The sequence below is a fragment of the Lepidothrix coronata genome, unplaced genomic scaffold (genome assembly GCF_001604755.1).
Source record: "Lepidothrix coronata isolate B3197 unplaced genomic scaffold, Lepidothrix_coronata-1.0 Scaffold59, whole genome shotgun sequence".
NCBI lineage: Eukaryota > Metazoa > Chordata > Aves > Passeriformes > Pipridae > Lepidothrix > Lepidothrix coronata.
The window spans coordinates 5,111,611-5,124,855 of NW_016690239.1; the positions used below are offsets into that span (position 1 = coordinate 5,111,611).

A 13,245-nucleotide genomic window follows, 5' to 3' on the forward strand; every position below is an offset into this window, starting at 1 on the left:
ACCATGAATGTTTTTCAAGAGAACTAGGTGCAAATACACATGGATGCCTGTGTGAACAATGTCTGTCTCTCAGCCTAGGTTATAAGAATTAAAACTAGTACAAATTTGTGAGCTATGCTGTACAGTTTTTCACTTGTGTGGCAAGTTCTGTCTGTAGGTTAGATAAACATCTATACCCTTTATTGTTTTGGGTTTTGTTGCCAGTGCTTTTTGTAAGAGCTGTGAATGGCTACATGGCCTGTAAGTGTAGCATTGAAAATTACTTCTTTTTTTTCTTCAGAGAAAATAAAACAGAACTCTCAATGTGACTCATTTAGAGGGTCCATAAAAATTTTGATGCTGGAAACACCATCTAGTGAAAACCAAATTATATATTTAGAATTCTATACAGATTTTTTCCTCCAAGGACATTAGGATTATTATTTAGTTTAGCATAGAGACCTGCTTTGGATTTGCTTACTTATGTTTCAAGTATCATCTGCTCTTTATGCAAACTAAATTTTATATTTACGGTTTTTACAGGAACAGAACAATCCACACACATGTGAATCCAGGAGCATTTACGTGTTTTGTTCTGCAGATACATTATACATACAGTCCATTAGAAAGTGAGCTACTTGAAGAAATATATTTTGAGCTATTTGGTGCATAGCTTTCTCTTTGCAAAGTTCTCTTGTTCTTTTACAGACTATAAGAATGCGAAACCCGAATCAGCAGCTGCTAAGGATTTGGAAGGTATTGTTAGGAATGGCTGTTACAAGGACAGCTTTATCACAGATATGCAGAATGGCATCCAGACCAAATCTGCCTTGAATGGCTTGAACCCAGAGGAAGAAACAAATAAAGAGGAGCCAAGCCTAGAAATAGCTAATAACAGTGCTCACCAAGGTATTGTCCTTACAAGACCATGTTTTCATTTGCACATGTTTTTAATGGAAAATACTCTTTTCTTGAAAGCTCAGTCCTGGGATTCAGAGACTAGCAGTGGTGTCTCAGTTGCAGAAACCTGAAGACAGAAAACTCAAAAAAAAAAGAATTAATTCCAGTTTAAAATAAGGCTTTCTCTTAGGATCTCCTACAGAAAGAGAGATGAATTGAGAAACAGAGGGGCCCAAACCCACAGAAATAGAATTGTTTTCTTGTATATCATTATGCTACCGAAATGAATACTGTTGGCCTTTGAGAGTGAATCTGTAGTAAAATAAAAATCACTAATATCATATTTATCGTTCTCAGAGGCTGAACATGTTATAAATGCCAGTTTGTTGAAACTGAGGTCTAAATATATAGTTTTAAAACTAACATAACTTCAGGCAAAACTGCTTTTTACTGAACTAAGGAAGGAGAGTGGAGTGAACAGGGTAAAATTAAAATTTATAATACAGAAATGTCAGTATGAGATATAGTTTTCCCACTAGTAAATGGAAAAATAAATATAATTCCTATATTAATATGACCTCTTTATTCAGAATTTAAGTTTAGGATGACAATCATAGATAAAAGGGCTGTGAATTGAGGCTCACATTTTAACTCATTGCTTTACTCTTTGCCAGGGTCGTCTCAAGTGACTCACATTTACAAAGAATGTGTACTATCCCCTTTCCCTACAGGTGCAAGTGAAGACAATACTGAAGAGATCTCAGCAACTCAGCACTTAACCAGTGATTCAGACAGTGAAGTTTATTGTGACTCTATGGAGCAACTTGGACTAGAAGAGGTATGGGATTTAGTAGTCCCTGGGTGTATTTTGGAACTGCTATGCTTATTTTTAAATAGGCTCCTCTTTATAAGGTGAACATAGACATGGAGAGGTAAATGCTGTCTTTCTGTTTGAAATATCGGATTATGTTCTTTTTATTGTCAGTCTTTTACAACTTGGTTACTGCTGATCTAAAAGCCTTGAAATTTTTGCCCTCAGAGAATTTATTTGAGGGGAAGGGATGAAAAACAACAGTACAAAGAAACAATTGTCAAAAACCCCAAAACAAACCAGTACAAAGAAACTAATATCTGTGCCCACAAATTAATTTAGGATCTCATAACATATGTAGGGAGCAGAATTCAGCTATTTCTAGGAAACAGGAAGTGTCTTTGTAACAATGAACTTTTTGCTTGCTCTTTTTCTGGCCTGATGAATCCTGTGTTTGTTTCTTAGAATAAATAAAGAGTAAGCCTTAGCAGGTGGCCTGTAGGCCAGTGCCTAAAAGTGGCCTAGGTCTAAAGAAGTGGGAGATAACAAGGATTTCTGTGTTCTCTTGTATTCTCTTCAGTCGTAATATACAGCTCTGACTTTCATCTAAAAGGTGGGCACCAACTGTGCTGCCATAGTTTTGACTGAATTTGTGCTCCTGCTCTTGTAAACTGCAGTCTTAGCTGCCTTACTGGCTTGGACCTCCTTCAGAGTTCCAGTTTAAGTGTGGACTTCATAAATCGTACTCAAACACCTTGTTTCCTGATTCTGGAGAGGAATCTGTGGATGATGCACAGGATCAGAAAGATCAGTAGGCACTCTAATATTTCATCATTCTCTTGTCTAGCTCTTTCCTGAGTAAGCAGAAAATTTTTTTTAACAAATTTTACCTGGTAATGAAGAATGTTGAGAAAGGTAATTTGATAGAAGTACTGCAAGCTGTCTTATCTAGGTGATTTCCCAATCATCTTGTTTATTGTTCAAGCTTGTTTGAGATTCATTAATTGAAGTGGGTGGATAATTTGTCAGAGTTTCCCAACCTGCATGAGAAAAGTTCTAGTTCTGCACAAAATAACAAATGTTCAGGTATATGTAAATAAATATAAAGTAGAATTATAGATCAGTCAATTCAAACTAGAAGAGGTTCACTTAAATAATTAAATACAGCTTTTACTTGGAACAGATGTAGCAAGCACTCTGCCCTTCAGTTCTGGTGATCCAGGTTTTTGAACTGCTGTGTGACAAATTTGGGCAGCAGTTTCCATTTCTGTGTCCCTCCTTTTGGTTATTTTGGCTTTTCCATGAAGTTATTTTTCAGCTGAGGTCCCCAGTCTGCTTCAACATTTGCTTGTGCAGGTGCTTGTCCTGGCCCTGAACAAAGGGTTGCTTGAGCCACTGTAAGGCCGTGCTGTTGCAGAATGTGTCATTGTGGCCTGAACAGCTTTTATGTCATCCATTTTTAGTGTCTTCCTGTGGTACCACTGATTTTGAGTGAGAAGTCGATAGAACACTCTGCCTTCCTTTTGTTTGGTGAGAGGTGCAGGTGCAGCCAAGCTGTTCTGGACAGGTTGATAATAAGCAAGGGGATCTCTTTGCCGTGAGCGCAGACAGTGCCTACTCAGGGTTGCTAATGGCATGTGACTTTTGACTGTGTGGCTCCCAAATTCGAGTTGAGACTGTTTCACTGTCTAGGAAGCAAAGCAGATTTGACAAGGAAAAACTGAACATTTTCAGATCTTAATGTTCTGATTTAGTGATTACTAAGTACTACTGTATGTCGGAAATATCTAAAGAAATTCCAGTGGTATCACTGTTCTGAGAGTATTTGCTTCAAAGGCCCTTTCAATCTGAAAATGACATTTAGACAATAGTTAGTACATTCTATGGGAAAACAACTGTTCCCCTTAATAGAAAAGTCTTAATTATGGGCAAAATATTTTCTTAACGTGAAAGTAGAGATGATGTTTCTTCCTTTTTGATGGTAAACTGTCATATTTTACAGAATTTAATTACTTGCTAATGTTAATTTGTAGCCCTTGGAGATCATCACATCAGCTAAAGGATCTTTAAAGCATTCATCCCATTTCTTGGATGTAGATCACAGTCTTCTATTAGAAAATATGGATTTTCCAAGGCGCACTTGCATGACTTACGGGAATCTCCAATCTGGAAATACTGGAGAGGGAATAGCTGAAGAACAAGGTGAAGTCAAATGTGGAGGAGAAGATGGCAAAGCCGGTAATGGGGGCCCTCACAAGGAGAAAAAAGGTGGAGAAAAAGCAGATTTCTACAGTGTCAGAAGAGGGAGAGGTACTGTGCACACTGTGTTTGTGTTCCCCCTCTCCTCACTGCCATAAGTTACTGGTGCCTGACAAGAACTTCCCAATACTGTCCAATAAGAGAGTCATTTATATAGTGCTTCTGTCCTTCACAGTAACAATAGATAACAAAATGCTAATTACAGTGGGTAACCTTATGTTCCAGCTGCTGTTGTGGCACCTGGCTTTTTAGAAATGTAATCATCAAAACCAGCCTGTGCCTAAGAAGAGTTTTTTTAGAAGTTACATATTTATTGATAAATACATATGCATTTATACCTCTGTGGTGGCTTATTTGAAACCATGGAATGGCTTGGAAAGGTATGAGTGACACATTGTTTTGTATATTATTGGAATGTTAGCCACACCTTTGAGTGATCCTGATACTATCCATTATGATTCTTAAAACTTAATGATTCTTAATCACATAATAGCCCAGATGTTCAATTTATGTTGGACCTCTGCTCTTTTTAATTCCATAATACTTCTAATACCGTCACCTAGGAGCAGCACCATATTCCAGTGATATGATCTGTAAAGTCAAGGATAAAATTATTTTTTCTTGTACAAAACAAAAAAAGGCAAAAAGTATTTTATTTGTATATAGCATGCCTTTTGTATGGCACCTATATGTAATCAGATGCAAAAATTCAAAAGAAAATCCAAGTAGAACATTTAAGTTTAAAACTATTATGAAGAACATACTACAGTTTAACTATCTCCTCTCTTTTGTTGTTTTACTGAAGTTTGTTACTTGCAGGCAGAAACATGATATTCTAGTTGTAGTTGTATCTAGTTTAAGGGGGTATTGTAGGTTTCAAATAATTACCTTTCCTTGTCACTGTATTCTAGTGATCTTTGTTTTCCAGCTGAAGACTGCCAAATTTAGAACAGACCTACGCTTGATAATAAGACAGATCTTACTTTCTTTTCACTAGGGCAGAATTTACTGCTGAACTTGTCTGGATGTGAATTAATAGTTTTTTCCTAAATATTTTTGCAGTTCTAGGAACTTGAATGATACTGTCACACTGAGGCTGTAGGGAAACATCTCAGGACATTTCAGTGACCTCCCAGTGCTTCTGAACTGTCTGAATACAACCTCTGATGAGGAGTACCACACTCCTGGGTGGAAACTGAGGGAGGAAGGTGAACTGTTAAACATTTTCAAGAGAGTTGGTAGCCCATTCTGTGTTTTATGTTTCTGGTTTTTTTCTCCCTCAAAACAGGGCATAGACTTCAGCCTTTAGGAGACGGTTCCCAGGGTGGCCAGATGGGTAGTGGAGGGGACGGTGAGCGCTGGGGATCCGACAGGGGACCCCGGGGAAGCCTCAATGAGCAGATTGCAGTGGTGCTGATGCGGTTGCAAGAAGACATGCAGAATGTCCTCCAGAGGCTGCATATGCTGGAGGCAGTTACAGCATCACAGGTACTGTTCTTTGTAGTTATTCAGTTACTTTTTATGAAATGTCCTTGGACATTTGTGTGCTTTTTCAGATGGAAATTTCAGATGATATTTTCTTAAACGGTGAAGACATGTCAGTTACATTCTGTAGTTTAGTCCAACTTAAAATTTCCTATTGGTACCTACTCTCAGGAACACAATTCAGGACTCTTTTACATGTGAGCAAGAACATGTATTTCAACTTAGAAATTAACCATATATTATTTTACTGATCTCTGATCAGACTAATCTTAGCCATAGTTATTGATACACATTACACAGTCGCTATATATGGAGATTCCATAGTTAATGTTAGTAATACATGATCCCAGAGAATTTCTTCATCACTAGATCTCAAAGCATTTTCAAAGGAAGTGAGAAATTATCTTAATCTTTCAGACCAGTGAATGTTTGCAGGCAGAATTTCTGATTCCATTTTTCAGTTAGCAAGACTGATTCTTCACAGCTGTCTTTCCTCATGAAGTAATCCAGCTTTCCTGGAATTTCACATTATGTACACAAGACAGGCAAAGGAAGTCTTAAGTAATTGTAGATATTTACTGATGTAGTGTTTCTTTTTCCTTCTGTTTCAATGGAAATACTGTGTCTTCAGGAGAATAGAACATGTTGTGAATATAGTTGATTCAGAAACCTGGAAATGTTTGGTTTTGTTTGACTTGCTGATACATTCTGATCTACCTGAGAATGAGAGATCTGTACAAGCAGTATCCTATGGGATGCACATATTCCAAATCTAAGGCAGCTAGGGAAAAGGATTTATTAAAACCATGATTTTGCTGCATCACAGCTATTCCAGAATCTAATGTTTTGAATACAGATTGATTTTCTTTTTTTTTGCCTGAGCAATATATGAAGAAATAGTAAAAGATTGTTCTCCAGCAGTTCATGCTGTGCTTGCTACCCATACCTAAGGAGAAACAGCAGCTTCTGTTTCACACTTACATAAGTTAAGAAAGACCTAGAAAACCAGCTGCTTTGTTTTTGTGGAAGCACCACAATAGTGTATGGGAATAGTCTTGAAAAGTTTCTGGTACTTTCATTTTCAGGATTGTATGGAAGATATGGAACAGAGTATTCTCTTTCCTTTATGGTGTTAGACATGGCTGTAGCTGTAGCTCAGGGCAGACTAAAACAGTGCTTTGACCTCAGTATAGAGTAGTGTTGAAACATGTCATCATGCAAATTAAGCTGGTGGGATTTCTGCTCTGGGTCAGAACTGGGACTGGACCAGATTTGAGGAAGTTGCAATGACAGGTTGAACAAGGGGGCCTTCACAAACTGTAAAGAGGTCCAGTAAGTGCATTGACTCATTTTCTAAGACACAAGAGATGTGATAAAAATGCTGTAAAGAGTAGTGGAAACATCAGCGGTATGTGGTGAAAGGGGTGTTGCATAGGAGTCGTTCTGTGCATTAAACTGTGATATATACAGATTGCAAAGCCTTCACAAGATGAAAACCCTCATATTCTTGTTTTGTGAAGCAGAAAAATTTTAATTGAAGTTTCCTTTTTTATACTTATCAGCCTTTGTTTGTATTTAAAGGCAAAATCTGCAACACCACAGTCAAATTACCAGCCCGCCTCCTCTGTCAAGGTAAAATACTGTTTTTACTATTTGTAAAAAGCATTGTGAACTGTGAAAAAAGATGAGCTGAATATTTTATCTCTAGCTCTTGGTATGTGCTTTTTGTATTGTCTCTTCCTTGACTAGGAAATAAAAAATAATCTGTCTGAAGAAATTACTTGATAGATAAATCTTTTCTTCTGGGATTATTTTCTGCTTTGGTACTGTAGCATTTGAAGTGATTTAGAATTATACAGGTGGTATTCAATATTTGCACACAGATTGCTGACTGGAATTTTTTTCTGTTTTCCTTAGAAACCATCATGGTGGCCCTTTGAAATTTCTCCTGGTATTTTAGCTTTTGCTATTGTATGGCCGTTTATTGCCCAGTGGTTGGTACATGTGTATCTTCAAAGAAAGCGAAGGTAAAGATGTGCATTCAATAGGACCCATATACTGTGTTTCACCTGTTTTAAACCAACATATAGTATACTGTGTTACTTAGACAGGGCATAAAATTCTCTGCCTTGAAAGTATTGGTTAATTTGACTTTATATGTGGTAGGCTTTACGTGTGGCAACTTAGGCTAAATCTGTGAAATGTGATGCAGGGCAAATAATTTCAGCGAGCATACACAAGTGGGTGAGGGTGGATAGCTTGGAAACATCTCCATGACATTCTTTGATCCCCTTACTCCTGATAGCCTCTTGAGCCATTTTCACTGTTTCTAGACTTTCCAGTCCCCTTGTGCCATGAGAAGTTTTTTTCCTATCACAACCTTTGTGGAGTGCCACCTGTCACCTATTTCTTATTTAACATCTACCAGTACCTTACTGTGATATTTTTATATCATCTACTTTGATTTCCTTCAGCTGAAGGACAGTTGTACTCTCATTTTGCCTTTTCTCTCAACTCTCCAAGCATCAGAAGATCGAGTGTTCTCTAGTGGCTGTCTACTTCAGCCTCACACTTGACTTTGTTGGCTCAATATGCTCTTACCTTTTATGTTTTTTTCTTCTATCAGTCTGCAGACAGTTTGTATGTGTGTAGATCATAGGAGAATTAGCTAAAACTGGTTTAGCTTTTTGATGTTTGATAGTTTTCATGGTATAGTTTTCTCTCACACAGTAAATCACAGAAACACAGAGTGGTTGAGGTTGAAAGGGGGCTCTGCAGCCCATCTGGTCCAACCCCCCCTACTCTACTAGGGACACCTGGATGGAGCTAGTTGTCCAGGACTGTGTACAGGCAGTTTTTTAATATCTCCAGGGAGAGAGACACCACCACCTCCCTGGGCAACCTGTACTAGTGTTTATCTCTCCTCAGTGGTGCTCCAGTCCTTTAATCATCTTCATGGCCTTTTGTTGGACTCTCTCCAGTTTGTCCATGACTCTCTTGTACCCAGAAGTGGACACAGCACTCCAGGTGTGGCCTCTCCAATGCTCAGTAGAGAGGAAGGATCACCTCCCTCAACCTGCTGGGAGGATAATGCAGCCCGCAATACCACTGGCCTTTGCTGCAAGGGCAGGTTGCCAGCTCATGTTTAACTTGGTGTCCCCTTGGATGCCCAGATCCTTTTCTGCCAAGCTGCTTCCCAGCTGGGCAGGTCCCAGCATGTACTGGTGGCTGGGATTGTTTCTCCCCAGGTGCTGGACTTGGCATTTCCCCTTGTTGTACTTCATGAGGTTCTTGTCAGCCTGTTTTTCCAGCCGATTGTGGTGCCTCTGGATGGCAGCACCACCCTCTGGCATATCAGCCACTCCCAATTGTGTGTAATGTAGAGATTGCTGAGGGTGCACTCTGCCCCATCATCCAGACCATTGCTAAAGGTGTTTCACAGGACTGGCCCCAGCACAAACCCCTGGCATCACCGCTAATTACTGACCTCCAGTTAGACTCCTGTCACTGATCATCACTCTTTGGGCCCAGCCCATGGAACTGTAAACAATACACCGCCCACAAAGGCTGCAAGTCTGCCAGGGAGTTTGGCTCAGAGCTGTCATTGGGAGTGTTGGTGTTACTGCTCTGTCTGATGAAAGGGATTGCACTACTAAGGCTTTCAGGCAGTTACGCACATTTTGCTCATTTTCTCTACTTGTTGAATGGAGATTTCCATTTCATCAGCAAGGACAAAGTTGTTTTTTTTAAATCAACACAGGTTTTTTTAGTATCTTATGTGAAGCTCTTATGATGTTTTGCTAATTGCTCTTGCATGGCCATGTTCTCTTGCTCTCTCTTTGAACAGTTGCTGTTCTTGCAAACCTTTTTTGATATCTGTTCTCACCTCTGTAGCACCCTCAATCCATTCACAGGTTCAGTGAGAAATCAGTTGTTAGAAAAGCACCCTTACCAGCAATTTTTCTAATATATTGTCCTAGTGATTCAGAGCTTAGATGAGTAAAAAAACGGTACATTACTTTTAGTTTGGATTTGTCTAGCTTCAGTTTTCATTCATTGGATTTTCCTAGATCTTTATCTATGGGGCAAAGAGCCCATGGTGTGTTTTCCATGAGTACTTTATTGCTATCACCAAGTCATCTTGTGTTCTCTTTCTTAAAACAAATGGAGCAACTGGAATCTCAGTTTGTTTTCCAGTCTTGGGATGATTCTCGTGGCCCTTACCCAAATGTTTCAGTTTTTCAACATTCTTTTTGAGTTCAGGATTCGTACCACATTGTGTACCACAGTGTGAGACACAGATATAGCACAGCCCCACGTTTTGTTTACTCATTCATGGATTGTACTGAGATGAACTTCAAGAACAGAAACTAAAGACTTTTCTGTGTTCTTCAGCTTTTCTCTCTGTTTCTGACAGTCTGCTCATACCCAGAATTTAAGGACTATCTGCTTCTTCATCACTTCTCCATCTGGAGTTCCATCTCCTTTAGCAGTGTGTGGGAAGTTGATCAAGTACACTCAGTGAGAAAATGGAATTGCAAAAACAAGTCCTTCTTTGTTGTCCCATTGCCAGTTTCAGCTTGTACTCTGTTAAGGTGTGCAACCTCTTAGGCAACACCTGTATTGTGCCTGTATTGATCATGTCTGTGTACTTTTGGTTTTAAAGTACCTAAACTGTCCTGGAGCAGAAGCTGGGAGTCTGAGCTGAGGTTTTCTCATCCTGCAGCTGTGGAGCCATAACTCCTGAACTCTTTCACACAGTGGAGCAAATTCTATGGAATTGGTGGAGGGACAACTTTCTGTAACCAACAGCTTTGTGTTTAGCTCATGTCCCTGGGCAGGGGTAGCTCAGCTCTCTCCCAGCACCTCTTAACCTGTCTCCTGCTCCTTTATGGGGAACTTAATGCTGAAAATTTGGGTACTTGTATTGGAGCCTTCACTGAAGAAGGCTTGAAAACCAGATCACAGATAGAAATATATTTTTAATTCAGCTCATGCTTTTAGAACCCTCTAATTGTATGTTTTCTGGAGTCACTGGCAAAACAGCTCTAAAGTGTTGCTGTGCTGTGAGCCAGCACGCCACTGACTGATGTGGTCAGGGACTGTTCTGAGGAATTCCATCTTCAGTTCAGAGTTCTTAGTGAATTTTGTACTTGAAGCCATGTAATGTTTTATCTGATTAGAAATAATTTACATTTAACTTCAGTTAATTTGTTTGTTTAGACAAATGAAAAATTGTCTCCTATGTGAAGGTACATTAAACTATTTGGTTCCTCTTCTAGAAAACTGAACTGAGAATTCATGGCTTTGCATAAGGACTTCTAGGAGAAGATGGCCCTGGAAAGCAAAGGAATTCTGAATTCTCATAGAATGTCAGAATCTGGGATGATATTCCTTATGTTACAGTAATAATTTGTACTACCTTTGAGCTAAACATTTAAGGACTAATATTATTGAAACTTGAATGATTCACAGCTCCTAGGTTGCAAATAAATTTAATAATTCCATCCTCAAAACCATACGAACATTAATTATTTTGGAATGTGCTTGTGGATGGGCCTTCAGTAATTACTGGCCTTGCTGATGTCAGCTGAGGAAGAGAATAACATCTCTGTAAAAGAATAAGTTAAAAATATGTAAAACTATCACTTTAACATAAAAATAATTTTACAATCCCAACTTCCCTGCCTGTTTTTCCACAGGGTTACATAATACCAGGTGAAAGCTCTAATAAAGTATGAATCCAATACGTTGCAAGCTGTTGGAAATATACAATATAGCTCTGAGGAATCTACTGGTTATTTTTTGCTGCTAAACAAGTGTGGGGCAAATTTCCACGTAAATTGGTCATAAATGAAGTTGAATCCTTTACTTATCCTGTAAAATTGTAAAGGCAATTTGGGAATTTGTATATGTTCTGAAAGTTAGAGCCATTAATAACAGGTGACTGTCAAATACAAGTCTGGAAACAGTGTGTGGTACAAGGGATCCATGTAAAGAGGAGGCTGCACCTTATCTTTTTAACTTTGATAATTGTACTCTTGTTGACAACAGTTTATTTTAACTGAAATACATAGTTTAGGCACAAGGTGCTTTAAAATGAGATGAAAACTAGCTCTGTAAGTCTATCTCTAAGCTTTTAAAAAGCTCAGTGCACTCTAAGTTTTCTGTTGTCAGGTTGTATTAAATTGAAGTAAGATTTAATCCATTGTGGACTTTTCTCAAGTCACATCTTGAAAAATACCAATTCTGGTATTTCTCTCTTACCCTTCTACTTACTTTCAAAACAAAACTATTCAGCTAATTTTGGTGCTGATATTTCCCCCTCCCCCCCAAAGTATTTATTAACCAATATACAGATAAGAGTTACAGTTCTGTCAAGTTTGCTTGACTAAAGCATGCTTTACACTTGATTTTAAAATAAATTAATATATAAGTTGTCTAAATCTCTGGAAAAGGCAAATGCACTAAAATTAGATTTGACAGAGAACTTAATAATTGCTATAAGAATTATACCACAACATAATCCATGGTTAAGCTCTGAATCTTCAGAAACTTCATGATTATTGATGAACTTTCATTCTCCACCTGGACTACATATTACAAATAATTTTTAAGGAAAGTTTTTTTGTCCTTCCTGAAAATCTTTTATAGTTTGGAAAACATTTTTCATACAAGCTATACTGTATAAAAATGTAATCAGAGAATTTAATGTTTGTTTTACCAGAGAAATTTTAATCTTTTTAGTTACACGCAGGGTTTTTTTTAGTTACATTTCCCCTCTTCTGATTTTCTTACTGTAAAGCTGAATTAAAAATTAAATAAAATGGTTGTAATCTCTTTGAAGACTGCTGTAACAGTTAGATGGTTCTGTGTGCCAGAGATGAGTTTGTGGCATGAGATACCCTGAAAACTCAGGTTTGAACAAAGCTTATCCTGGAAGGGAAGTGCTGCTGTGACCTGAAGCCCTTGTGCCCAAGCTTAAAGTTTCTAGAGTGATTGACTTTTTACCACAAAAGATATAAATCATACAGGAAGGATAGTCTAGCTTGAAGGTCACATGAAAAATAACCCCCCTGTCCTGTCTTCTGCCAGGACAAAGCACCCTGGAGAGCCTCCCTGGCTCAGAGCTGTGTTACACATAGATATCAAGCTCTTAGAGGTGGGACAAACATTCCCAAAGGTACTTAATTGTTAACTTCCCACTGAAATAAATGTGGGCTTGTACTATCCTTGTTATTTATTCATGTTTCAATAAATCAATCCCTTAATATTTTGTATTTTATCTTGAACTTTCTTAATGTTTACTAAATGGCGTACATTGGATGCTGGGACTGTACAGAAGAGCCTGCTGGCTGTGTCATGAAGAATCGGTCTCAACCTTAAAAGTTGTAATACAAAACAACATCACTTTTATAACAATTTACTTGTAACTCAGAACTGGGCCTCAGCCTCTAGGGTTATCTCAAACTCACTGAGACTGGAACAGATTCCTAGTTAACTGGTATTTCAGATTAAAGTTAAGAAAACTTGTGTGTTTTTTTTTTTTTAAATCACCTCTCCAGGTACAAAGAGACACAGCTTTACTGTGGAGGAAGTGGCATAAGCAGATCACTGGAGCTCAGAACTGGTATATATTGTTCAAGCCTGTGCTCTCCTCAGGAGGGCTGGCAGTCAAAGCAGTTCTGCACAGCACTGAAACAGCTTCACCCAGCTCAAAATTGCACTTCTGAAGCAAATGTCAAGCTGGTTTCCTGCAGCGAGCCAAGCTTCATTTAAAAAGCAGAGGTTAGCTCTGTATAAAACCAGAT

General features: G+C 38.4%; 1 protein-coding gene across 5 annotated transcripts in view; it reads left to right on the plus strand.

Annotated features, from left to right (window-relative positions):
• The window catches only part of ACBD5 (acyl-CoA binding domain containing 5), a 30,585-nt gene extending 17,620 nt beyond the window's left edge, over positions 1 to 12,965 (plus strand). For 3 of the 5 annotated variants that reach the window (XM_017817165.1, XM_017817167.1, XM_017817168.1), the window contains 7 exons: positions 688 to 888; positions 1,611 to 1,717; positions 3,724 to 4,000; positions 5,238 to 5,437; positions 7,016 to 7,066; positions 7,352 to 7,461; positions 10,717 to 12,410. In XM_017817165.1, the coding sequence (XP_017672654.1) occupies positions 688 to 888; positions 1,611 to 1,717; positions 3,724 to 4,000; positions 5,238 to 5,437; positions 7,016 to 7,066; positions 7,352 to 7,461; positions 10,717 to 10,729 (959 nt within the window). In that variant the 3' untranslated portion in view covers positions 10,730 to 12,410. Of the gene's footprint in view, positions 1 to 687; positions 889 to 1,610; positions 1,718 to 3,723; positions 4,001 to 5,237; positions 5,438 to 7,015; positions 7,067 to 7,351; positions 7,462 to 10,716 lie in introns of all 5 variants that reach the window. The other 2 variants (XM_017817166.1, XM_017817169.1) reach the window with 2 other exon arrangements.
• The last annotated feature ends 280 nt before the right edge of the window (positions 12,966 to 13,245 follow it).